The sequence below is a fragment of the Somniosus microcephalus genome, chromosome 25 (assembly GCF_052327205.1).
Source record: "Somniosus microcephalus isolate GS21.2 chromosome 25, FLI_Smic_1.0, whole genome shotgun sequence".
Classification (NCBI taxonomy): Eukaryota; Metazoa; Chordata; class Chondrichthyes; order Squaliformes; family Somniosidae; genus Somniosus; species Somniosus microcephalus.
This window is the reverse complement of record NC_141011.1, coordinates 39,190,610-39,215,149: the sequence shown is the minus strand read 5'-3', so window position 1 is coordinate 39,215,149 and position 24,540 is coordinate 39,190,610. Positions and strand designations below refer to the sequence as shown.

At 45.6% G+C, this 24,540-nt stretch overlaps 1 protein-coding gene across 1 annotated transcript; it reads right to left on the bottom strand.

Moving 5' to 3' along the window:
- Positions 1-21,369: 21,369 nt before the first annotated feature.
- LOC147100715 (transcription factor HES-1-A-like) lies at positions 21,370-24,064 on the bottom strand. Its single transcript, XM_085967576.1, has 4 exons — positions 23,766-24,064; positions 23,577-23,672; positions 23,333-23,414; positions 21,370-21,990 (listed from the first exon to the last, which is right to left on the bottom strand). Exons 1-4 carry the CDS (start codon positions 23,835-23,837, stop codon positions 21,491-21,493), a joined length of 750 nt encoding a protein of 249 aa, XP_085823702.1. The 5' UTR covers positions 23,838-24,064; the 3' UTR covers positions 21,370-21,490.
- Between the last annotated feature and the right edge of the window lie 476 nt (positions 24,065-24,540).

Genomic DNA, 24,540 nt, shown 5'->3' with positions numbered 1-24,540 from the left:
GGGTTGTTCTGATCTGGGACGCACTGCCTGAAAGGGGTGGAACCAGATTCCATGGGAACTTTCAAAAGGCAATTGGACATGTACTTGAAGACAATTAATTTGCAGGGTTATGGGGTAAAGCTGGGGTTGGGGTTAAATTAGACAGCTCCTTCAAAGAGCCAGCACAGGCACGATGGGCCGAATGGCCTCCACTGTGCTGTAAAATTCTATGATTCTAACCCACCATATTTCTCAGGTGTAACACTTTTTCTGCCAACTCGAGTTTAAAAAATCATTCGATTATTTTTCCATTAACAATTAAAGTCTCCTATTAAAATGAACAAACATCTTTACATTTTAAATGTTTGTTATCATTGAGCACTCACCCCAATACAATTTTTTTTGTACAGTAAGTGAACGTGTTTTTTTGGGATTCTTTCTTTAGTTAAGTATTTGAAATCAGTCGTTCAATTCGAATTTTAAAATAACAGAAAACGCTGGAAACAGCCACAGGTTAAGCAGCACCTGTAGAGCGAGGGAGTTAGGAGCAATGTTTCAGATTTCCAGCATCTGCAGTGTTTCACTTTTCAGTTTTATTGCTCAGTTCGAACTACCAAGTTATGTTAGACTGGATATCCACTCTGCGGGTGCAGTAATGTATTGGTTCTGTTACTGGACAAGTAATCCAGAGAACGTGGGTTCACATGCCACCACGGCAGTCGAAGAATCTGAATTCACATTTTAAAAATCAAAATCCTGGAACTCCCTCCCTAACAGCACTGTGGGAGCACCTTCACCACACAGACTGCAGCGGTTCAAGAAGGCGGCTCACCACCACCTTCTCTAGGGCAATTAGGGAAGGGCAATAAATGCTGGCCTTGCCAGCAATGCCCACATCCCATGAACAAATTTAAAAAAATCTAGAGATAAAAAGCTGGTCTCAATAAAAGTGTTGGATTATTGAAGACCCTGATGAGAGGGGTATGGTTCGGTAGTGGTTATGTTACTGGACTAGAAATCGAGAGATCGTGAGTTCCAATCCTAATTTGAATTCACATCCACTCCGGTCAAGTAAGAGTCTAGGGACCTTCTGCTAGTGGCCAACTAATTTACTCTTGAAAGCATCGATTTGGTTTTTAGCAGGTGTTATTAGGCGAGAGATAAATGGCCTTTGGTTCTCAATTGGAGTCCAGAGAATCGTCAACATTTCACAGCGAGACCCTGTGAAATTCTTTTAAACCGGCATCGAGTCTCATTTGTCTGTTAAATGACTAACTGGACTCTCTTTAAAAGTGAGTGGGGGATAAATAAAACAGAACTCTATCTGGCCAGTAACCACATGAGAAAGTCATCAAGTTACCCTGTCCCTGTCCCAATGAATGCAACCCATTGCTGAAGCCCTCCACTCTGAATCGGTGGAGGTCCCAGGGAGGAGATGAGTAACTCGTGAGACCTGCCCTGACTTTTGAAATAGTATTTTGTCGATTTTAAAATTAAACACCAATAGAACCCTTTTTCTGGCCTCATATTTGGTAAGAATGGATACATTTTACGCCAGGATGCCCCACCCCGCAGTCCCAACAACCCCGCTCTGTGAGCACCGTTGTCTTACCTGCTGATTTGGCCTGTTTGCATGACACGGTCCAGAAGGCTTGGGAAGAGCTGTTGCCACACTGGTGGATAAATCCTAACTCACACAGGAAAAACTGTCAGTATCAGCAGTTTGAGATATGTACAAATTAATGCGGACAGGGATTTAAATCCGGCGTCCAGGCCAATATTTATATAAAATAAGAATGACTTGCATTTCTATGGCGCCTTTCACAACCTCAGGACGTCCCAAAGCGCTTTACAGCCAATAAAGTACTTTTGAAGTGGTCACTGTTGTAATGTGGGAAACGCGGCAGCCAATTTGCGCACAGCAAGCTCCCACAAACAGCAATGTGATAATGACCAGACAATCTGTTTTTGTGATTTTGGTTGCGCAATAAAGATTGGCCCAGGACACAGGGAGAACTCCCGTGCTCTTCTTCGAATAGTGCCGTGGGATCTTTTACGTCCACCTGAGAGGGCAGACGGCCCCCCCGACAGTGCTGCACTCCCTCAGTACTGCTTTGGAGTGTCAGCCTAGATTATCCCTTAAGCAACACCGCTAAAACATATTATTGTATCTCATTGCAGTTTGTGGGAGCTTGCTGTGCACAAATTGGCTGCCGGGTTTCCTATATTGCAACAGTGAATACACTTTAAAAAAGAGTACTTAATTGGCTGTAAAGCATTTTGGAATGTGAAGGGCGCTGTATAAATGCAAATCTTTCTTTCTTTCAAACCCCTGAAACTCCATGATATCCACCTTTGCGGCCACACTAATACAAATGTTTAGACACCCCTATTTTAGTTAATCGTGAAAAAATACATGAATTGATTGCATCTCCAGTGTTCTGACCTGATATCTCTCTTACTGTATCCAAGAAGCACACTGTCCTTCCCCTAAATGCTGATAAATAAGGTCACTCAGCTACACGAATGAAAATCAAATGAAACGTGCAACTTCCCGCCAGGATGGAGCTATCTTAAAAAGGAAATAGCTTGGTGAGAAATATTTGCCAAACCCATGTGTCATTCTTAGTGTTTGCAGATACACTGAGTGTTGGCGTGATTCACCGTTAAATGTATAACTGCCGAAGTATTTCTCTGTCACCTAACCAAGAAGCAAAAAAAACCTGACACAAAACAGCGGTTAAACTGTGAGCTAGAGTGTAATAGGAATGGGCTGTACTAACAGTTCTTTGACATACCCGAGTTACATGTACATCGAGTTGACAGCACAAAACAGGCCATTCGGCCCAACTGGTCCATGCCGGTGTTTATGCTCCACAACGGCCTCCTCCCACCCCACCACACCTCACCCTATCAAGATATCCTTCTATTCATTTCTCCCTCATGCGCTTATCTAGTTTCCCCTTAAATACATCTATATTATTTGTCTCAACTACTCCTTCTGGTAGCGTGTTCCACATTCTTTGGGTAAAGCAGTTTCTCCTGAATTCCCTATTGGATTTATTAGTGACTATCTTATATTTATGACTTCTAGTTTTGGACTCCCCACGAGTAGACATATTTTCTCTGCATCTACCCTATCGAACCATTTCATTATCTATAAGGCCTCTATCAGGTCACCCTTCAGTCCTTTTCTTTTCTAGAGAAAATAGCCCCAGCCTGTTCCTCTCAGTTCTGGTATCATTCTTGCGAATCTTTTTTGCACCTTCTCCAATGCCTCTATATCCTTTTTATAATATGGAGACCAGAACTGTGCACAGTACTCCAAGTGTGGTCTTAACAAGGTTTGATACAATTTAACATAACCTCTCTGCTTTTTAATTCTATCCCTCTAGAAATGAACCCCAGTGTGTGGTTAGCTTTTATGGCCTTATCATTGGAAATATGTTTGACAATGGTGCACATTTTGAACCAGTTCCACCTTTTTTTCATGGCAAACATACACTAATCTTTAAATTGACTTCTTGGTGTTCCTTCATAAATCCGAACAAAAAGGTAAGTGGTGTGCTGAGATTGCTGATCGTTTCATGTGTTTCCTTTACAGAGATTGGGTGCCTGTTTGGATATCAGGTGAGCACACTGTTGGCCTGGACTGTGATGTTCTCCCCCTCATCCCCCCCTCAATCCCCCCCCCCCCACATCTCATATTATGTAATAGCTTGGCATATATTATGAGGGGCCGCATGGGCAAGGTGCATGAGGTCCATGGCACTGTACCATGAGACCATTGCAAGAGACAGCACATTCAGAAGAGATGGGGAGAAATTGGGAATAAATGCAATTATGTTAAGCCAATGTATTTTAAAAATATATAATGGTAGAGGCTCCACCAGTGACCTTCTGGATAAAGGCACTACAGTAGTTGGTGTAATACTAAACTGTAGAGGCTGGAAGTTATCAGGTTCAATTGGTGGTGTCTACTGATCGATTGAGTTTACACCCTAGACAGCATTGAAATTAGTGTCAGCAATTCTTGGCTAGGCAGACAAACATTCAACCACAGTTCCTCATGTCTCAGTCCAACCTGCCATTCTCACCTTATCCCTCATGTCCCTTGTTCTCCTGCAAACATATCTCATTTTCTCTTGAAGTTATTTCCAGTATAAATTTACTGAAATTACTTCAGTGGCCTTCCTTAGTAATTCATTCCAAATGTCTAGTGCTGAGGAGTAAAGGGAAAAATCCATTTCCATCTTCAGTATATAAGAAATAAAAAGTTAAGGACAGGAAAAGCCCAAATGAGTCATGGAGCTGGTCCCTCAGGGGTCACTGTTTCAGAATAAGGGGTCGGCCATTTAAGACTGAGATGAGAAATGTCTTCACTCAGAGGGTGGTGAATCTTTGGAATTCTCTACCCCAGAGGGCTGTGGAGGCTCAGTCGTTGAGTATATTCAAGACAGAGATTGATAGATTTTTGAATATTAAGGTAATCAAGGGATATGGGGATAGTGCAGGAAAGTGGAGATGAGGATCAGCCATGATTTTACTGAATGGCGGAGCAGGCTCGAAGGGTCAAATGGCCGACTCCTGCTCCTATTTCTTATGTTCTCTGTGGCTTAGTTGGTAGCACACTCGCCTCTGAGTCAGAAGGTTGTGGGTTTAAGTCCCACTCCAGGGACTTGAGCACATAAAGCTAGGCTGACACTCCAGTGCAGTGCTGCACTGTTGGGGGTGTCGTCTTTCAGATGAGACATTAAACCGAGGCCCTGTCTGCCCTCTCAGGTGGGCGTTAATGATCCCATGGCACTATTTTGAAGAAGAGCAAGGGAGATATCCCCGGTGCCCTGGCCAATATTTATCCCTCAATCAACATCACTAAAACAGATGATCTGGTCATTATCACATTCCTGTTTGTGGGACCTTGCTGTGCGCAAATTGGCTGCCGCGTTTCCCACATTGCAACAGTGACTCCACTTCAAAAAGTACTTCCTTGGCTGTAAAGTGCTTTGACATGAAAGGTGCTATAGAAATGTGAGTTTTTTCTTTCTTGATTGTCCAGCTCACCAAGTCTAACATCCAACTGCAATTTCAACTCCTTTAAGAGCCTTGACTCCACTAACTTATCTGGGTCCTGAAATTCTAATCTTGAGAAACTAATTTGCCCAGACTTACCAAACTGATTTGAAACTCTGCCATAGTGGAGGCAGTTAACTCCTCCCTAAGATAGCGGAGAGAGGAATTTCAGAGACCAATGTGTTAAGCGACCATTAAACACAGCATTTCAGAACCCTGGGAGATTGTTCGGCAACTTCATCAGCCTTATCGATCAGTTTTACATTTATTTTTCAGTAATTTCTAAGATAGAACGCAAATGAGATAGATTTATTTCAGCAAGTAACGTTTTGGGATCCAGTATATGAGCAATTTGAGACATAACATGTGGTGAGTGTAGCGTGCTTGGGAGGAACAGGTGACTTTGGACCTTTGGAATCTCCAAACTCCACCATTGGGGGTTTCCCTCACCTCATGTCTGGGGGTACTGGAGACTAATTGATAGAGATTGATTGGTGATTAGTTAACAACTCCATTATCGTTATACCATAGAACGACCAAGATGGTAGACGGTGAACTAGATGGAGTTCGATCTTTTATCAACAAACAATTCCTCTGTTCGTAGTACCAAGTCCCTTTACACCCAACCTCCATTGCATCCAATGTGATGTCTCTCAGAATGAGCATGAGAATTTCAACATAGGAAAAATAGAAACTACAAGCGTGAAGGTGCGACGCCTCATCACTGAAATGAACTAATAACAAATGAAGTTACTTTTCGCTTTTATACACGATTTTCCTTAGAAGCGGGATTCAGTTCATTGTCCCCTGATCAATGGTGGATTCAACGGTGAAGGGTTCAGGATCACCTGCTTCACACACTTCTCCGTTATCCCTCTTCTGCCAAGACCCACTCCCAACATTTGCCTGTATCTTTTACCTCCTCCAGCAGATGTTTCCACATCAGCCCACAACAATTGCAAGCAGCTCATGTTTAAGAATGAAGGCCGGCCGCTTTTTTTTACCAGCCCAGAAAAGACAATGAGCTGATTGTCCCGGGCGATGGCCATAAACTCACTGCTGCCTCTTCACAACTCCTTTCAACTCTTAGCCTGAACTCAATGTGATGTTAATGCGGCTCATTGGGGCTTTCTCGGCTATTCATTCCCCCCATCGACCTTATATGTCTCAAATCAAACTCGAGTGACTTAAACAAGCTCCAGAAGAGTCCATCGAGGTTGTCTTTGGTCTTGAGTTCTTTCAAAGGCCTGTCGCGTGCCAAACCCCCTCTCAAGCCGCTCCCAAAACTGGCTTCAATTTACCACTTCGGGATATTTCTCGCAGTATCGAATCGATTTTTCAGAGATGCTCCCACATTTATTGTGCGGCCGGAGCTGGCGACTTGTCTCTCTCTGTGGGCACGGAATTGGCGCTGTGTGAACTCAATGAGACGGAGGCGTTTCTGCGATTTTCTTCGCTGTGAGGTGCCGTCCTGGCTGAAGGCCGCTGTCAGAGACTGGCTCCCATTTAATATGATAAACAGGAGGCCCCGGGGATTCGCTCCAGCTTAGCAAATCGCTCCTTTGATTCTTTTTTTTAAATAGCGCGCACACACAAAAAAAAAGTTCTTTGAAACTGGTTAGAAAGTAAAAGTGTTGATCAGACTGGATTCAAACTGAGAGAGAAACTGAGCCACAGATTGAAGCAAAGAACAAGTCGCTGAATTAGAAAACAGGAGGGAGAGAGGGCGAACCGCGACAGAGAGGGAAATGTAATGTTGGTCGGTGGGGAACAGACTTCGTTCAAACATTTATCGACGAATAGAGAGGGAAGGACGAATAAATATTTAACTGAGTAGAAATTGAGCAAAGGAAAATGCGGTATTTACAATAAGAATCTCTCTTTAACTTTACAACGGATTATTTGGATGTACAATTTCACCCAAGTTGCTGAGTGATCTCATTAAATAATCTTACAGCACAGGAGGCTATTCGGCCCATCGTGTCTGTGCCGGCTCTTTGAAAGAGCTCTCCAATTAGTCCCACTCCTCCCGCTCTTTCCCCATAGCCCTGCAAATGTTTCCTTTTCAAGTATTTATCCAATTCCCTTTTGAAAGTTACTATTGAATCTGCTTCCACCGCCCTTTCAGGCAGCGCGTTCCAGATCATAACAACTCGCTGCATTAAAAAAAATCTCCTCATCTCATCCTTGGGTCTTTTGCCAATTGACTTAAATCTGTGTCCTCTGGTTACCGACCCTCCGGCGAGTGGAATCAATCAATCAATCTATCTGTCTGTCTGTCTGTCTGTCTGTCTGTCTATCTATCTATCTATCTATCTATCTATCTATCTATCTATCTATCTCCTTCATAATTTTGAACACCTCTATTAAATATCCCTTTAACCTTCTCTGCTCTAATCAGAACACTGTGTTTATAATTTGGAAATAAACATATAAAAAATGGGGGAACTCTCTGGCACAGCTCTGCAAATGGTGGAGCTACAGCAATAAGCTATCTCTGGGGAAAAGAACCCGCACTGAATGGGAGCGGCGCATTCGCTGTTCAGCTTCTCACTCCAATAATGTTCCTACTACACCACAGCCTGCTCTCACGGTCTGTCCCTGTCGCAGGCACGGTGTGAATGTGTGATATACAAACACGATGACATCAAGGGGAACTTTGCACAAAAATACCTGAGGAGATTCCCTTATGCTTAATGAACTCCAATCGATGCAAGTTGCACAGAGTGGGGGCGAGTGACCAGACTGTTCATCTGTGGGTCAATGTACCGAGTGTGAAGCGATGATAAATGAAAGCGTTTGTGGAAAAAACCCCGAGGACTCGCTGGGAGTGCTGCCATTTACTGGTGTGGGAAATGTAGAAATCGCTAATAACCGTAACATGGAGATTCAAAACGGGCCCTTCTCCCTCTCACAGACAGCTGGCGTCCCTCCATTCAGTTCATCCCCCCTCTCTCTGTCTCTGCACAAAAGAGTCTGGGCCTGTGAAAAGTGCAAGTGATTAAAACCCCAGGTGTGGTATCCCAACCCCAAGAGATTCACTGCTGAAACAGACCATTGGGCATTATCACGTTGCTGTTTGTGGGATCTTGCTGTGCGCAGTCGGCTGCCGTTGTTTCCTACGTTACAACGGTGACTACACTTCAGAAATACTTCATTGGATGTAAAAGGCCATTTGGGACATCCTGAGGTTGTGAAAGGCGCTATAGAAATGCAGGTTCTGTCTTTTTAAGCCTGTGCAGAAATAAACACAAGTGGTCTCTTTACAGGAGGCACCTTCCCCGCAGTTAATAGCAGAGGAGGTTTTTGACTGCATTTTGTGTTGCTTGTTATACCGGAGGATCATTCGGGACAGGGAGCAGGCCATTCAGCCCTTGAACCTGTTCCGCCACTCAAGGGGGAAGTGCCTCTGTTGGTTTGAATGGAAATCTGCTTGCTACATATTAATTGACATCTCAACCTATCTCCATTCTCGCCTTTGTTAACAGTAACCGGCCCACTTGTTGATTTCATTTACTGGAATCCAGCGAGTGCAAGTATCATTCACGCTGGAATGAACTCCATTTATTACCAGGATTTCCCCAACGAAACACAACATTGCACCAGCTCTTTGGCTATGCAGCACACGCGTACAGCCATAAACGGTTCAATTGAGAATCACTAACGCACAACCGGCATCCTTAATATATTTTCAAAGAATATTTAGTATTTTAAAGTTGTGAAGGAGATCTTTTCTGTCTTGTGCAGGCTGTTGCTGGGGTGGGGGACTGTTCGCGGTAAGGTGGGGGGTGGGGGGTGAGAGCTGGAGGCCGCTGTGAGACTCTGAGCATAAAATTGTGATTGTGTCAGGACATGGAGATCATTAGCACGGTGCTGGCTTTGAGAGCAGAGCGTGAAACGGATTTGGGATTTACCAGAGAGCGAGAAATGAGCTTTGAATAGCACCCCCACTATGACATTGGCCGCCAGCCCCTTCACCGCCCTGTCACCCTCACACACTGATCAGCAGCAATTTTTCAGTTCATTTTCCGCTGTGTGAGGGACATTACCGCACAAGAGGCGGATCCCCGACCTCTCGCAATGCGTTTCGTTTTTGGGGTGCATAAGTTAAATTGTAAAACGTTACACACAAACATCTAAATATCGCCAATTAACGTTTTAGTAACTATATTAAAATTAGCACCAAATAATCCACAACAATCTTCCGAGTGAACAAAGGGATGAAGTTAAAAATGAAAGATAATAAATGTATGGGGCAAACACATTCCAATCCGGGCTTGGACCCAGACAGAATCCCACAAAAATTCCTAAAGTGACCAAATTCAATCAAAATTCAGTTTTGTTGCATTCGGGGTAAGAATTGATCAAGGGTCGGGGAAGACCTGTACACCTCCCACCTCCAGTCTCCAACCCCCTCTGGGGCCGCACCCCTCTCCCTAGATTATCACTGTGGTCATTCCTTCTCTGGGCTCTCCAAGTATTTGTCGTCCTTCCTGTACCCTCACCGTGTAGGACTCATCCCTCTCCAGTCCAACTCATTTCCCCCCAGGACCTCAATCTGTGGAACTCCAGAACTTCCCTCAACTCTCCGCTTCAAACCGTCTATAAAACTCAACCCTGGCGTCACCGAATCATTTCTTCCCCCCTGCTCTTTTCAAATTTGGCGCTATTATTTACAATAATAATTTCTCCTCTTGTTTCTCAATGAAATACAAGGCGTTTTTATTCACGTGGGCTCCGAGGTATCTCAGACTGGTGAAGACGGTTCCTGCTGTTTATCAGCAGATAGTTCGGAATATAAAAGCGATTGAAACTTCTTTAGAGAACATAAAGAAGCGATTCCCTGTCCACAGTCCTCTCCTTTCCAGTCAATGACAAATATATTTTAGAAGCAAACCCGCGTGTTGATCAAATGACCTGTCACTCAGAATGATTAGTAGTTTGGAACATTTGACCCGTAAAGATTGTGTTGGACGTGGGATGCAGTCAGCGCCCCCTCGGTGCCCAGGCCTGCTCCCCGGGCCGGATTTACGGCAATCACCTCTTTTGTGGGCTTAATCCTATTTTGTGAAAATTCCCTTTTGTTTCTCGACACTTGGGGGGGAAACAAAGAGCTCGGATAATCTGCGGGGAGCATTTGAAAATGTTCTTTCTCAACACTTGAGTGGGCCGTTTTGATTTTTAATCGGCTCAGAGTAGATCAATTCTTGTTACAATAATCATTTCTCCTTCTCACAGACAAACTCACATTTCCTAACTCTCTCATACATTCTCTAACTTTCACCCTCTCTAACTCTTTCTGCCTCTAACTCGAAGTCCTCTCTAATTTCCACACTGAGTCCCTACTCACCCTCTCTCTCTCACAATCTCACCCTCCAGTTCACACTAGCCTACTCCTTAATGGCCATTAACCACCTGCCACAGCAACCTGCATTTATATAGCGCCTTTAAATCGTAATACGTCCCAAGGCGTTTCACAGGAGCATAATCAGTCAAAAATGGACACTGAGCCAAAAAAGGAGATATTAGGACCAAAAGGTTGGTCAGCGAGGTAGGTTTTAAGGAGCTTCGTAAAGGAGGAAGGAGATGGAGTGGATTAGGGCGGGAATTCCAGAGCTGAGGGCCCAGTCAGCTGAAGGCACGGCCGCCAATGGTGGAGCGAAGGGAGTGCGAGATGGACAAGAGGCCAGAATTGTCAGAAGGCAGAGATTTTGGAGGCAATGTTCCCTCTAATTTCCCCCCCCCTGTGTGGCCCCTTTACATTTGCTGTTCAATATCTCTTCCAGCGGCAACAGCTGGTGAGCGGCTTGCGAGGGACCTTAGGGGGAACATTGGTTGTGGGGCTTGAGAAGGTTACAGAGATAGGGAGGGAGCGAGGCCATGGAAGGATTTGAACACGAGGACGAGAATTTTAAATTCGAGCCAGTGTAGATCAGCGGGCACAGGGGTGATGGGTGAACGGGACTTGGTGCGAGTTAGGATAGGGGCAGCAGAGCTTTGGGTGAGCTCAAGTTTAGGCGGGAGCAAGGTGGGAGGGCGGCCAGGAGAGCGCTAGAATAGTCGAGTCTGGAGGTTACAAAAGCGTAGATTCTTTTCCTAATTTTTAGAATCAGGCGGGCGTATTGTAACAAGTATTGCCTTTCCTGTGGCACCCACATCCGAAGAATCAATATTTTAAAATCTTTCGAAGGACAGGGCCCTGGCTCCAGATTTAAGCTAAAACTTTAGTGTAGGTGCAAAGAGGAAACTGCTTAGCTAAGATTGTGGTGTAACTCCATCCTCATTCTCTCTTGGGTACAAGCTCTCAAACACTTTCTCTCTAAGACTGCAGTTATACTGGCACTTTTGTGTTGATGTGAAGTGATTCCTGGGACTGGGGACAGGGTCACTGGCAAGGTTTTGGAAGCTAAGCAGAGCCAGGCCTGGTTAGTACCTGGAGGAATGACCATCAGGGCAAGACCAGGTGCAGAAGGTTCACGGAAGGAGCCCTGAGGAGGGGCGGTTGGTGAGAAGGTCACGGAAAGAGCCCCGGGAGGGGCGGCTGGTAAGCAGGCCCAGGCGTTGGGCTGAAGATTGTCGGACAGGAGGAATGGTGGAAATGGAATGGCGGCGCGCACAGACGCAGCAGCTTTGCTTCTCCCAGGACGGTGCTATTTACATTTAATGTTAATGTTATTTGTACTGGACTCATGGGAGCTTGCAAGATCACATTTCCTTGTACAATGACAATAAAGTTGAATTATTATTAAATTAACTTGGGGACCAAATCCCGATCAGACTTCTGAATGTACTCCAGCGAAGCAATCCCACCCCCAATACCCCTCATCTCTCCCCACCAATCCCCTCAATCCCCCAAACCCGCCCCTAACCTACCTCAACCCGCTTTGAGGAGATCATGTCACAAATCTTAAACTTGGCACCAGGTGGAGTATAATTCCAGTCTGATATAAATTGATCCATTTGATCTCCCAGGCACTTTATAAACATAGTATTTAGTCTTTTAAAGATATATTAAAGCGGGTTCTGCTATATTTGCTCTCTTAATATAAACACGTACATAGCTCTCTTCTAGAAAGCAGAGTAACAGTATAATTCTGTTGAAGATATTACAAGGACCCGGTGGGCGAGATATGGAGAAACTATTTCCCCTAGTGGGAGAATCAAGAACAAGGGGAAATAATCTTAAAATTAGAGCTGGGCCATTCAGGAGCAAAATAAAGAAGCACTTTTTCACACGAAGTGTGGCAGAAATTTGAAATTCTCTTTCCTTAAAGGCTGTGGATGCTGGAGGTCAATTGGAGCTTTCAAGACTGAGATTGGTAGATTTTTGTTGGGTAAGGGTATCAAGGGAAAAGGTAGCAAAAGTGGGTAAATGGAGTTGAGGTGCAGCCCGAGGGCCTGAATGGCCTTCTCCTGTTCCTTATGTTTCTATGTTCCTCTGTTCTTCCCAGCTTTGCTTCACATTTTACACCAATGGACTCAGAATGGTGATATAGTAGAACTGCAAGCTCAGATGTCAAACGCCTATTGGAGCCTTTTTAGTGAATAAAAGTACAAAGATAATTTCAATAATATGACTATAATTACGTTTGTGGTGTTCAGTTTATATTACACTTTATGGGGGCACTTTGTTTTTTTGATGAACACTGTGAATAGAGAGGAAATAGGAATCGCGGTTCATTGTTGACTAATGACTATTACGGTGTTAATGATTAACTGCACTAACCAACAATTTGTCTTTAGATATTGTATGAAGTACCCCAATTGCCCAACAGGGTGTCCATGATTAACACAATCAATATACTATATTGGCTCTCAATCCTGTTGTGTGTTTTATTGTTCGGTTCAGATCCTGCGCATAAAATGTAACAAAATGTCACCCTATTGAAAAGATGGAGTTCTCCAATCATTGCTCTATATGTGGAGGCCACAAACTGCAGAGAAAGAACTCCCGCGTCTGCCCCTCCGCCGGAAAAAACACAAGCACCAACAGTGATAGTCAGTGAATCTAAAGATGAGAAAACTGAGTAAAGAAATCTCAAAAATGTAAATCTGATGTATAAATGATGTTCCCTATATATTCACTATCGCATGCACATCTACTGTCAGATTTTATCATCTTTCTCTCAATAACTCATTCTTTGACATCCAGTGTCAGTCATTGTGACTATCTCAGAGTGGGTGTATATTACATTGCATCTTCTAGTCTGAGGCAAACCTGCTTACACTGCCAAAGTGACACTCAAATTCTATTACCCAGGAGAGAACCTTGTGCATGGGTGTTTGAATCCAGGTGTAGGACTCCTCTCCCATCAGTTATATTTTAAATCTTTACACAGTGCTGGGGCTGTGTCTGCACTTTCTAAATATGTAAAGACATATGTATCCTAACTCACACCAAGTCCCGTTCACCCATCACTACTGCACTCACTGACCTACATTGGCTTCCAATTCACCAACACCTGGACTTTAAAATTCTCATCATCATGTTCAAATCCCTCCATGACCTCGCCCCTCCCTATTTGTGTCACCACCTCCAGCCCTAAAACCCTCCAAGATCTCTGCGTTGCTCCAATACTGCCTCTTGCGCATCTCCCACTTCCTTTGTTCCACCATTGGCTTCAGCTGCCTGGGCCCTAAACCTCTCCACCTCTCTTTCCTCTTTTAAGATGTTCCTTAAAACCTACCTCTTTGACCAAGCTTTTTTAAAATTAGTTTATGGGATCAGGGCGTCGCTGGCAATGCTAGCATTTATTGCCCATCCCTAGTTGACCTTGAGAAGGTGGTGGTGAGCCGCCTTCTTGAACCGCTGCAGTCCGTGTGGTGGTACTCCCACAGTGCTGTTAGGTAGGGAGTTCCAGGATTTTGACCCAGCGACGATGAAGGATTGGCGATATACTTCTAAGTCAGGATGGTGTGTGACTTGGAGGGGAACTTGGAGGTGGTGGTGTTCCCATGCACCTGCTGCCCTTGTCCTTCTAGGTGGAAGAGGTTGCGGGTTTTGGAGGTGCTGCCGAAGAAGCCTTGGTGAGTTACAGCAGTGCATCTTGTAGATGGTACACACTGCAGCCATGGTATGCCGGTGGTGGAGGGAGTGAATGTTTAAGGTGGTGGATGGGGTGCCAATCTTGTCCTGGATAGTGTCAAGTTTCTTCAGTGTTGTTGGAGCTGCACTCATCCAGGCAAGTGGAGAGTATTCCATCACATTCCTTACTTGTGTCTTATAGATGGTGGAAAGGCTTTGGGAAGTCAGGAGGTGAGATACTCGCCACAGAATACCTAGCATCTGACCTGCTCTTGTTGCCACAGTATTTATGTAGCTGGTCCAGTTAAGTTTCTGGTTAATGGTGACCCCCAGGATGTTGATAGTGGGGGATTCTGCAATGGTAATGCCATTGAATGTCAAGGGGAGGTGGCTAGACTCTCGCTTGTTGGAGTTAGTCATTGCCTGGCACTTCTGTGGAGCGAATGTTACCTGCCACTTATCAGCCCAAGCCTGAACGTCATCCAGGTCTTGTTGCGTGCGGGCATGGACTGCTTCATTATCTGTGGAGTTGTGAATGGCGCTGAACACTGTGCAGTCATCAGTGAACATCCCCATTTCTGACCTTATGTTGGAGGGAAGGTCATTGATGAAGCAGCTGAAAATGGTTGGGCCTAGGACACTGCCCTGAGGAACTCCTGCAGCAATGTCCTGGGGCTGTGATGATTGACCTTCAATCACCACAACCATCTTCTTTTGTGCTAGGTATGACTCCAGCCAGTGGAGCATTTTCCCCGATTCCCATTGACTTCAGTTTTACTAGGACTCCTTGATGCCAGACTCATTCAAATGCTGCCTTGATATCAAGGGCAGTCACTCTCACCTCACCTCTGGAATTCAGCTCCTTTGTCCATGTTTGGACCAAGGCTGTAATGAGGTCGGGAGCCGAGTGGTCTTGGCGGAACCCAAACTGGGCATCAGTGAGCAGGTTATTGGTGAGTAAGTGCCACTTGATAGCACTGTCGATGACACCTTCTATCACTTTGCTGATGATTGAGAGTAGACTGATGGGGCGGTAATTGGCCAGGTTCGATTTGTCCGCTTTTTGTGGACAGGACATACCTGGGCAGTTTTCCACATTGTCGGATAGATGCCAGTGTTGTAGCTATACTGGAACAGCTTGGCTAGAGGCACGGCTAGTTCTGGAGCACAAGTCTTCAGCACGATAGCCGTGATGTTGTCAGGGCCCATAACCTTTGCTGTATCCAGTGCGCTCAGCCATTTCTTGATATCACGTGGAGTGAATCAAATTGGCTGAAGACTGGCTTCTGTGATGGTGGGGACCTCGGGAGTAGGCCGATATGGATCATCCACTCAGCACTTCTGGCTGAAGTTTGTTGCAAATGCTTCAGCCTTGTCTTTTGCACTCACGTGCGGGGCTCCACCATCATTGAGATGAGGATATTCATGGAGCCTTCTCCTCCCATTAGTTGTTTAATGGTCCACCATCATTCACGACTGGATGTGGCAGGACTGCAGAACTTTGATCTGATCCGTTGATTGTGGGATCGCTTAGCTCTGTCTATAGCATGCTGCTTCTGCTTTTTAGCATGCAGGTAGTCCTGTGTTGCAGCTTCCCCAGGTTGGCACCTCATTTTTAGGTATGCCTGGTGCTGCGCCTAGCATGCTTTTCTACACTTGTTGTTGAACCAGGTTTGGTCCCCTGGCTTGGTGGTAATGGTAGAGTGAGGGATATGCCAGGCCATGAGGTTACAGATTGTGGTGGAATACAATTCTGCTGCTGCTGATGGCCCACAGCGCCTCATGGATGCCCAGTTTTGAGCTGCTAGATCTGTTCTGAATCTATCCCATTTAGCACGGTGGTAGTGCCACACAACACGATGGAGGGTGTTCTCAGTGTGAAGATGGGACTTCACATGACTGTGTGGTGGTCACTGCTGCCAATGTTGTTATGGACAGATGCATCTGCGACAGGTAGATTGGTGAAGATGAGGTCAAGTAGGTTTTTTCCTCATGTTGGTTCACTCACCACCTGTCGCAGGCCCAGACTGGCAGTTATGTCCTTCAGGACTCGGCCAGCTCAGTCAGTAGTGGTGCTACCGAGCCACTCTTTGTGATGGACATTGAAGTCCCCCACCCAGAGTACATTATATGCCCTTGCTACTCTCAGTGCTTCTTCCAAGTGGTGTTCAACATGGAGGAGTACTGATTCATCAGCTGAGAGAGGGCGGTAGGTGGTAATCAGCAGGAGGTTTCCTTGCCCATGCTTGACCTGAAGCCATGAGACTTCATGGGAATGTTGAGGACTCCCAGGGCCACTCCTTCCTGACTGTATACCACTGTGCCGCCACCCCTGGTGAGTCTGTCCTGCCGGTGGGACAGGACATACCCAGGGATGGTGATGGAGGAGTTCAGGACATTGGCTGAAAGGTATGATTCTGTGAGTATGACTATGTCAGGCTGTTGCTTGACTAGTCTGTGGGACAGCTCTCCCAATTTTAGCACAAGTCCCCAGATGTTGGTGAGGAGGACTTTGCAGAGTCGACTGGGCTGGGTGTGCTGTTGCCGTGTCCGTAGCCGGTGCCGAGGTCGATGCCGGGTGGTCTGTCCGGTTTCATTCTTATTATTGTGTTTCGTAGCGATTTGTTACAACTGAGTGACTCGCTAGGCCATTTCAGAGGGCAGTTAAGAGTCAACCACATTGCTGTGGGTCTGGAGTCACATATAGGCCAGACCAGGTAAGGACGGCAGATTTCCTTCCCTAAAGGACATTAGTGAACCAGATGGGTTTTTACGACAATCCGATAGTTTCATGGCTCCCATTACTGATACTAGCTTTTTTATTACAGATTTATTTAATTAACTGAATTTAAATTCCCCAGCTGCCGTGGTGGGATTTGAACTCACGTCTCTGGATCATTAGTCCAGACCCCTGGATTACTAGCCCAGTGACATTACCCCTTCTTTGGCTTGGTGTCAATTCTAATCTGATTTCCGCTCCTGTGAAACCACTGGGATGTTTTACTATGTTAAAGGCGCTATATAAATGCAAGTTGTTGGTTAAATAAATTGCAGGTAGTTGTCAAAATTGTTTGCTCCCTGGTCACATTTTACAGGTGGTTTGACACCACAATGGGTTTACTCTACAGGTCTTTTCAAATGGAAGTGGTGTGAGACTATCTCCTCTGCGGAGTGACTCCACTTCACTCCATGGTCAGGTCGAGTCTTGCTACTAGATTTCGTCTCATTTAGCAGAAACTGTGTTGACCATTTTATACTTAGAATCATAGACCTAGAAATTCGTGTTCACCACAAAAGTTGCCAGTGTTACCAGCAACTGAAGTTAAGGGCCACTGAAAATGGCCGCAATGCTAAGGAGAATAAATTTGTCTGGGGGTGCAGGAGATTGGTGGTGCAGAGCTAACCTTCCGTGCAATGGCCTCCTTGTTGCGTTAGTGGAAACCTTCGAGGCGAAGTTCCTGTCCTGAAGTGGTGTTCGAGCTTCGCACAGCCTCTGGGAGCGCGGCTGTGGAGCTCGCAAGGAAATGTGGGCAATTAAAAGGGCTATGACTTAAAGGGGCAAAGCACTCAGACCTAATACAAATTAAAATGAAGCTTTAAGTCCTTATTGCCTTTCAAAAAAAAATGTAACAATGCACGACCTCCACCCCCAATCACTCACCTACCAACAATCTGCACCAATCACGAGGCACATCTCCCATTCCTAGCCTCACCTTGGAGGAGACAGTGCAGACCATTCTTGGCAGGGGCATGGCTGAGTCCTTGGCTAGCGGCGGGACGGAAAGGATAATGTGGTTATTCAGCTCTTAAAGCTGAATTCCCTTCCGAACCTCAAAAAATGGGAAAACTGCTTCAGCACTAACACACATGGCTCAGCAAGCCAGGGAAGGGGCACCCAGGGTCTCGCACGCAGCATTCCAGCTTTGTGCAGGGGGTCAACACTGCAAGACAGGCCCTCTACCCACAGGGGCCAGGAGGCCCTCCAGAAAGAAGGATGTGGGAGTACATCACTAAAGTCATCACTGCCAGCAGTGCTGCCTCCACCACATGGCTCCAGTGCCCAAATGAACTTCATGACCTCAGACCACTGGTCAAGGTCAGTGAATGCATCTTCAAAAGCCATCTCCTACCAACTGCACCACTAGCCTCACACACTGCGCAATGCACGACCTCCACCCCCAATCACTCACCTACCAACAATCTGCACCAATCACGAGGCACATCTCCCATTACTAGCCTCACCTTGGAGGAGACAGTGCAGGCCATTCTTGGCAGGGGCACGGCTGAGCCCTTGGCCAGCGGCGGGACGGAAAGGATAAAAGATGCTGGTATCCTCAAAAGTCATCCTCCTTCTGGCATGCACCTCTTGCTTTCCTGTCCTCCCATTACCGCAACTCCATCCTTGTGCCTTCCTCATTTCACACACCCAAGAAATGCAGCCTGCCCAGCCAGTGTTCGGCCAAGAAAAGGGAGAGGAGAGAGGGAAGAAGAAGAAAGAAGAAGAAGAAGTTACTTGATTTGACACGCCCAGCCACTAGCTCCTCAAGATTGACCAACAAGGCCATTTGCAGTGTCCCCCACTGAAAGTCAGCAGCCTTCCACCAGCCATGCTGCAGCCACTGGGGTAGTACTGCGTGACATCAGTAGGATAGGTTAAGGCACACACAAGACAGTCACTAAGAAAATGCATAAGGGTGATGAGTTGATTTCTTGATGTCATATTGGATGGATAGATGTATAAAGTTGGATTGGAAGGTTTGCTTTGTGGTGCCTTTTATTTCAGCATTGTGGCCAAGAGGACACTGTGATGGTCAGTGACAGATGGAATGTAAGGTGTGGGACAAATGTGGAAAGGGGAGTTGGGGTTGTGGTCACTGGTGCTGCAGGCGGATGATTCCATCCCTGATATCCCGGCCAAAAAGGGGCCATCTGGGTTGCATCTTTCCTTCTGCTTCCTCCTCTTCGGCTTCTTCCTCTCTGTGTCTTCCTCTTCCCCCTGTGAGCGGATGCTGTAAATCTGAAATGACAGCATAAAAGGCTGGAAATACTCAGCTGGTCAGGCAGCATCTTGACCTGAGGCATGAGCTCTGTTTCCCTCTCCATGGATGTTGCCTGACCTGCGGAGTATTTGCAGCATTTTCTGTCTTCTCAGAGGCCTTCCTTTACCATCCGAGACCTTGCAAGTGTCCAGCAGCACTCCCTACACACTTAAAAAACTTTTAACATCTATTGCAGCAAGCCACTACTTCAATAAAATCAAAAAACCCCAGTCCAAAAGTTTAAATCCAAACTTACCTGAAAGATGCGAGTGTCCCTTTAAGAGGTGCTGACATCACCACTATCAGCCTGCTTGCACACCAGGTTTACCTGGTGTGCTTAGGACCCAATTCAGCGCTAGGGTTGTAGTTCGGAGTGGTGATGTTAAGTCGGCATTGCACGCCGATTGACATCACCACACTGCTAATTACTAGCAGTGCCAAGGGAAGGAGGAAAATGGCGGTCGCCGCAGAACCCGCCACCAGCTGCTGAAAGAACACGGCCGCCATTTTTTTGCCATTTCATGGCGCTATGGAGTGGCGGTAAGTACATGAATTTCTAGCCCATAGAATCTTACATTACAGAAGGAGGCCATTCAGCCCATTGCGTCTGTGTTGGCTTTTTGAAAGAGCTCTCCAATTAATCCCACTTCCCTGCTCTTTCTCCGTAGCCCTAGAAATTTTTCCTTTTCAAGTATATTTCCAATTCCTTTTTCAAAATTTCTATTGAACTTTTGTAAACCACTTTAAAATACCCAGCTTCCATCCCAAGGTTTCACCTATAATTGATGAATTACTGCACAACGAATCCATTCACCTCTATATAATCTTACTATTTCACTGGACTGTAAATGCTGCGGACACAAAGCAGAAGGGAATCCTATGAAATATTAGACAGGTAATATTCTAAATTATTAAAATCAATACATATTAAATATTCTTCTAGTATATAGCCACAAGTATTGATGCATTTTAATCCACAGTAGCAAACCAAGTTTCAAAGTAGCCTTCCCACCCCACCACCCCATCCTCATACAACCACATTGCACCTAGCAGTGATGGACTGATCATATCAGTAGCTGTCTGACATTTGATTGCTCATATAGCAGTGGATTGGAATGAGGGAGGGGTGCTGGAGCTCTGTACACATGCACACTATGTTCCACTCACCATACTCTGACTGTTTTCTGATTTTTCTGATGGAGAGGGATGATGAGTTAGTCAGCTCCGAGTACTTGTTAAATTTTATTCTTTGAGTTTAAAAGTTAGCTGGACTGGCAGTAGGAGGTACAATTGCCCCTAGCAGCCCTAGAATAGGAAGGTAAGAGAAGACAGGGTTCCACATCTCATCATTATCCAGTGACTCCTGCTACAAATCAGGCTCGATGTGATGCAGTCCAATAATGTGCTAACACTTGTTGCCGAGTTGAAGATTGGTCACTTGTGAAACCATAACCCACCAAGGATCGGAGCCTTGAAAAGGAGGAGCTGATGCTGGACAGGGGGGAATAAGCAACACCAGCTGGAGCTACAGTGCAAGGGATGCACACAGCACTGGGGTGGGGCAGTGTCAAGGTGCAAGTGCATCTCCTACAGGAGGTTTCATACCCACAGCAACTTGCTGATTTCTCTGAATTTAGCAACATTTTACATAACATTTATAGCACAGAAAAAGGCCAGTCAGCACATCTGGTCTGTGCAGGTGTTTACCCTTCACACGAGCCTCCTCCCACCCTACTTCATCTCAGCCTATCACCTTCTATTTCTTTCTCCCTCATCTGTTTATCTGGCTTCCCCTTAAATTCACCTCAACCACTCCCCGTTGTAGTGAGTTCCACATTCCCACCAGTCTCTGGGTAAAGAAATTTCTCCTGAATTCCTTGTTGAATTTACTAGTGACTATCATATATTTATGGCCCCTAGTTTTGCTCTCCCCCCCCCCCCTTTTTAGAAACATCTTCTCTCGGTCTATTCTATCAAAGCACTTCATCATGTTAAAGACCTCTATCAGGTCACCCCTCAGCCTTCGCTCCTCTAGAGAAAAGAGCCCCAGTATGTTCGGTCTTTCCTGATAGTTAGCACTGGTTTAATAGAAAACGCTCACAGCGCATTGACTCCAGGTAGGTCATAGAACCAGGACATAACTTCCCGAGCCCGGCTCTGCAAACCGTGGAGAGCCCGGCTCTGATCAAAGACGAATAAAACTTTGGGACAAAAATCTGAACGATACAAACTTTATTGTGTTCCAATAGAGGAATAAAATTTCAAATCATTTTTTTTACAAAACATTTACAGAACATCTTAAATACACAAAGCTACCTCAGATCATAGAAAGAACGCTGAATGTATACTATGTACATCGCGGAGAATACAATAGTTACCAAGGCCGCCAAAGGGGTTCAGAGTCAGGGAAAAGGACACTGTTGGTGGGACATTTGCTCTGGGTAATGAGGGGTGGGCACCGCTGGTCTTTTGCTGGTTCTGGGCTCGGTATCTTGTCCGTTTTCTTTTCATTCGATGTGATTTCCGCCACTTGCCGCTGGCTGTTTCTGACCAAGGAGGGAGGGGTGGGTTTGGCGGCGCTGTTCAGGCGGGCGGCGGAGGCGGACAGCTCGCCCGGCAGCGGTGTCGCCGGCTTGATGAGCAGCGGGTGAGGCCGGGGCGACCGAGCAACTTCCACTCGGCAGCCGCTGTCCACGGTGCTGAAACGCGAGCCGGAGAAGACGGGGAAAGCGTTGACCAAGTGGTTCAGCACCCCCAGGCGCAGGTGCTCGTCGGTGCTTTTGCTTCGGAGCAGATACTGGCTGACCCCGTTCAAACAGCTTCTGAATCCAGCCTGGTATTCCGCCACCCCTTCCTGAGTCAGCATCAGAACTCCTGAAAACCCAAGTACAGTCAATGTGAGAAACCTGCTTGGATCCCTTCACCCGCCAGTTATTTCCTTCTTTTAACACCCTCTCATTGCCTCACTGATGAGATTTTTATTTAAATGTTATATCGGAGTTCTCTATTTTTCTAATAATTTTTAAAAACTCATTAACCCCCCCCCCTCTGTGCTTGGAGTACCTGTTCTTCCCCCTCTCGCTTTATACCCACCTCTTGGAGTTGCTTTCCTACATTTCAACAGTGGCTACACTTCAGAAAGTACTTCATTGGCTGTGAAGCGCTTTGGGACGTCCGGTGGTCGTGAAAGGCGCTATATAAATGCAAGTCTTTCTTTCTTATCTTTCAATTCCAACGAAGGGTATGCACCTCAAACCCGTTAACCTGCCTCTTCCCAGACGCCTTCTGTCTATTTTCAGAATTTTCTGTTTGGATTTCATGGAATGTACAGCACAGAAACAGGCCATTTGGCCCAACCGGTCTAGGCCGCTGTTGATCCACACAAGCCTCCTCCAACCCCTCTTCATATCAGCCTATTCCTTTCTCCCTCATGTACTTATCCAGCTTCCCCTTAAATGTATTTCATTATTTTAGATGCCCCAGCTGAATATAGTTTAGTAGTCATAGTTTCCCCACATGTCTTCCTGTAAGAGCTCCAACTCTCCCGTGTAGACAGGAGCCAACTACGGTGCAACCTTAACATTCTGCCTCTAACTGGCATTGACTGACCTCTACTCATGCCTGCACATCTGATAATTAGACACAGCTTGTGGAGGATGGGCTTAAAGGATAAACTCACGAGTCAAACGCTAAATCTAACTGAACGAGACTATAATAGACAGACTTCCCCCCGGCAAAGATCACAGCGCCTGAAAATTGCCAACTCCTTTATTATATAATAAAAAAAATACTTCTCCCCCAGCTACAAAATACTTTATTCCATTGCAGGGTAGTGGAAATCTGAATCTCTCTCTCTCCCACCCAACTAAAAGGCTGTGGGTGCTGGGTTTTTTGGTAGTTAAGGGGTGTGGAGCAAAGGCAGGAGAATGGAGCTGAGGTGCCGATCAGCCATGATCTGATTGCATGGGGGAGCAGGTTTGATGGGCTGAATGGCCTCCCCCTGTTCCTAAGTTTGCTATCAGGAACAACTGTAACTGTTATCAGGTAGCAGCACAAAGATTGTAGAAAATGGAGTGAAAATCCCTTTAGAAATAAACAGATCACGTGGGAGAAAATGAAACTTACAAAAGAAATTCCTTCCCCCCCGAAATGTTACATCTCCCCTCTATTGAATACGTTTTGGTCTATTGAAGCTGAGTGGGCCCACAATGCTCACCTTGTCGAGAACCTTGCAAATCCCTCAGATGTTTCACTGTTAACTCCAAGATATCGGCCTTTTCTAGTTTACGCTTCCTGATCTGTTAGGGAAAAGAATATATATATTATTTAGACAAAGTTATCTGAGAGGGGAGAGAATTGAGAAGTAAAGAGTTTTTACAAAGCACATTCCAGAACACCCATCCTGGCGGGACGGCTGCAAGAGAAAGGCGCTGGGTGGTGTCTATAGTTTAATGTCTCACATTATTGGAATAATGTTCCTCCAGCAGAGTTTTCAGTTGCTCCAGGCACTCGTTGATCCGAGCTCTTCTCTTTTTCTCCATCAAAGGCTTTGAAATCTGGAGGCAGAAAATAAACCCGTCTAGACCCTTTGTAATTTCCACAATTAAATCAATATTTTTAAAAGGTGAGGCCAGAAACTTCACACCCACCTTCCTGTAACTGCACGCTTGTGTGGTGAGTGGGGGCGGCAATCGTTCCACCGGCTTGTTGGTATTTTTCATTTCCCGGTCTGGTTTTGGGGAGTTTGTTTTTCTTTTGAAAGCCGGGGTGTACTTGCCCCGTGAGGACGGGTGTGTGTGGTGGAATGCTCTGGTACACCGATGCCGAGGGGCTCCGGGGTTTTTATAAAGCTTCGGCACTTTGCATCTGAATACAGCGACTTGCCGCCCGCAGAAGCAGTCACTTGCTCCGGTTGTAAGCGCCTATTGTAAAAGGGAAGACAAAGGTTCTTGTCTTATTATTCCTCGCCACTGAATTTGAAACGCCGTGCTGATCTTCCATAGTCAGTTGGTCAAGTCAGTGCTTAAATGCTACTTTTAGGGCAGTGAAAGGAACCCTTTTATTAATCTGCGTTCACCAAAACTAGAAAACAATATCCAATTATTAATACATTAAGAGACAGAGAGAAAGGTGATAGAGAAATGGAACGAGGCACATTCTGTAAAAGATAGAAATTGGATTGAATGAAACAGCATTTGTTGCTGTTATTAAGGATTATTTGATACTAATTTTAGTATAGTTACTAAAAAGATGTTTGTGTGCAATGTTTTATAATTTAACTTAAGCACCCAATAAACGAAATGCATTGCGAGAGGTCGGGGATTCGCATCTTGTGCGGTAATGTCCCTCACACAGCGGAAAATGAACCGAAACATTGCTGCTGATCAGTGTGTGAGGGTGACAGGGCGGTGAAGGGGCTGGCGG

What these genes read in the sequence shown, in the direction of transcription:
- LOC147100715 (XM_085967576.1), bottom strand. Translation starts at nt 23,837, where the DNA reads ATGAAAAATACCAACAAGCCGGTGGAACGATTGCCGCCCCCACTCACC. An exon ending in AGGAACATTATTCCAATAAT is followed by an intron (nt 23,415 to 23,576) that starts GTGAGACATTAA and finishes TTTCCCTAACAG; the next exon opens with ATCAGGAAGCGTAAACTAGA. An exon ending in TTTGCAAGGTTCTCGACAAG is followed by an intron (nt 21,991 to 23,332) that starts GTGAGCATTGTG and finishes TTGGGTTTTCAG; the next exon opens with GAGTTCTGATGCTGACTCAG.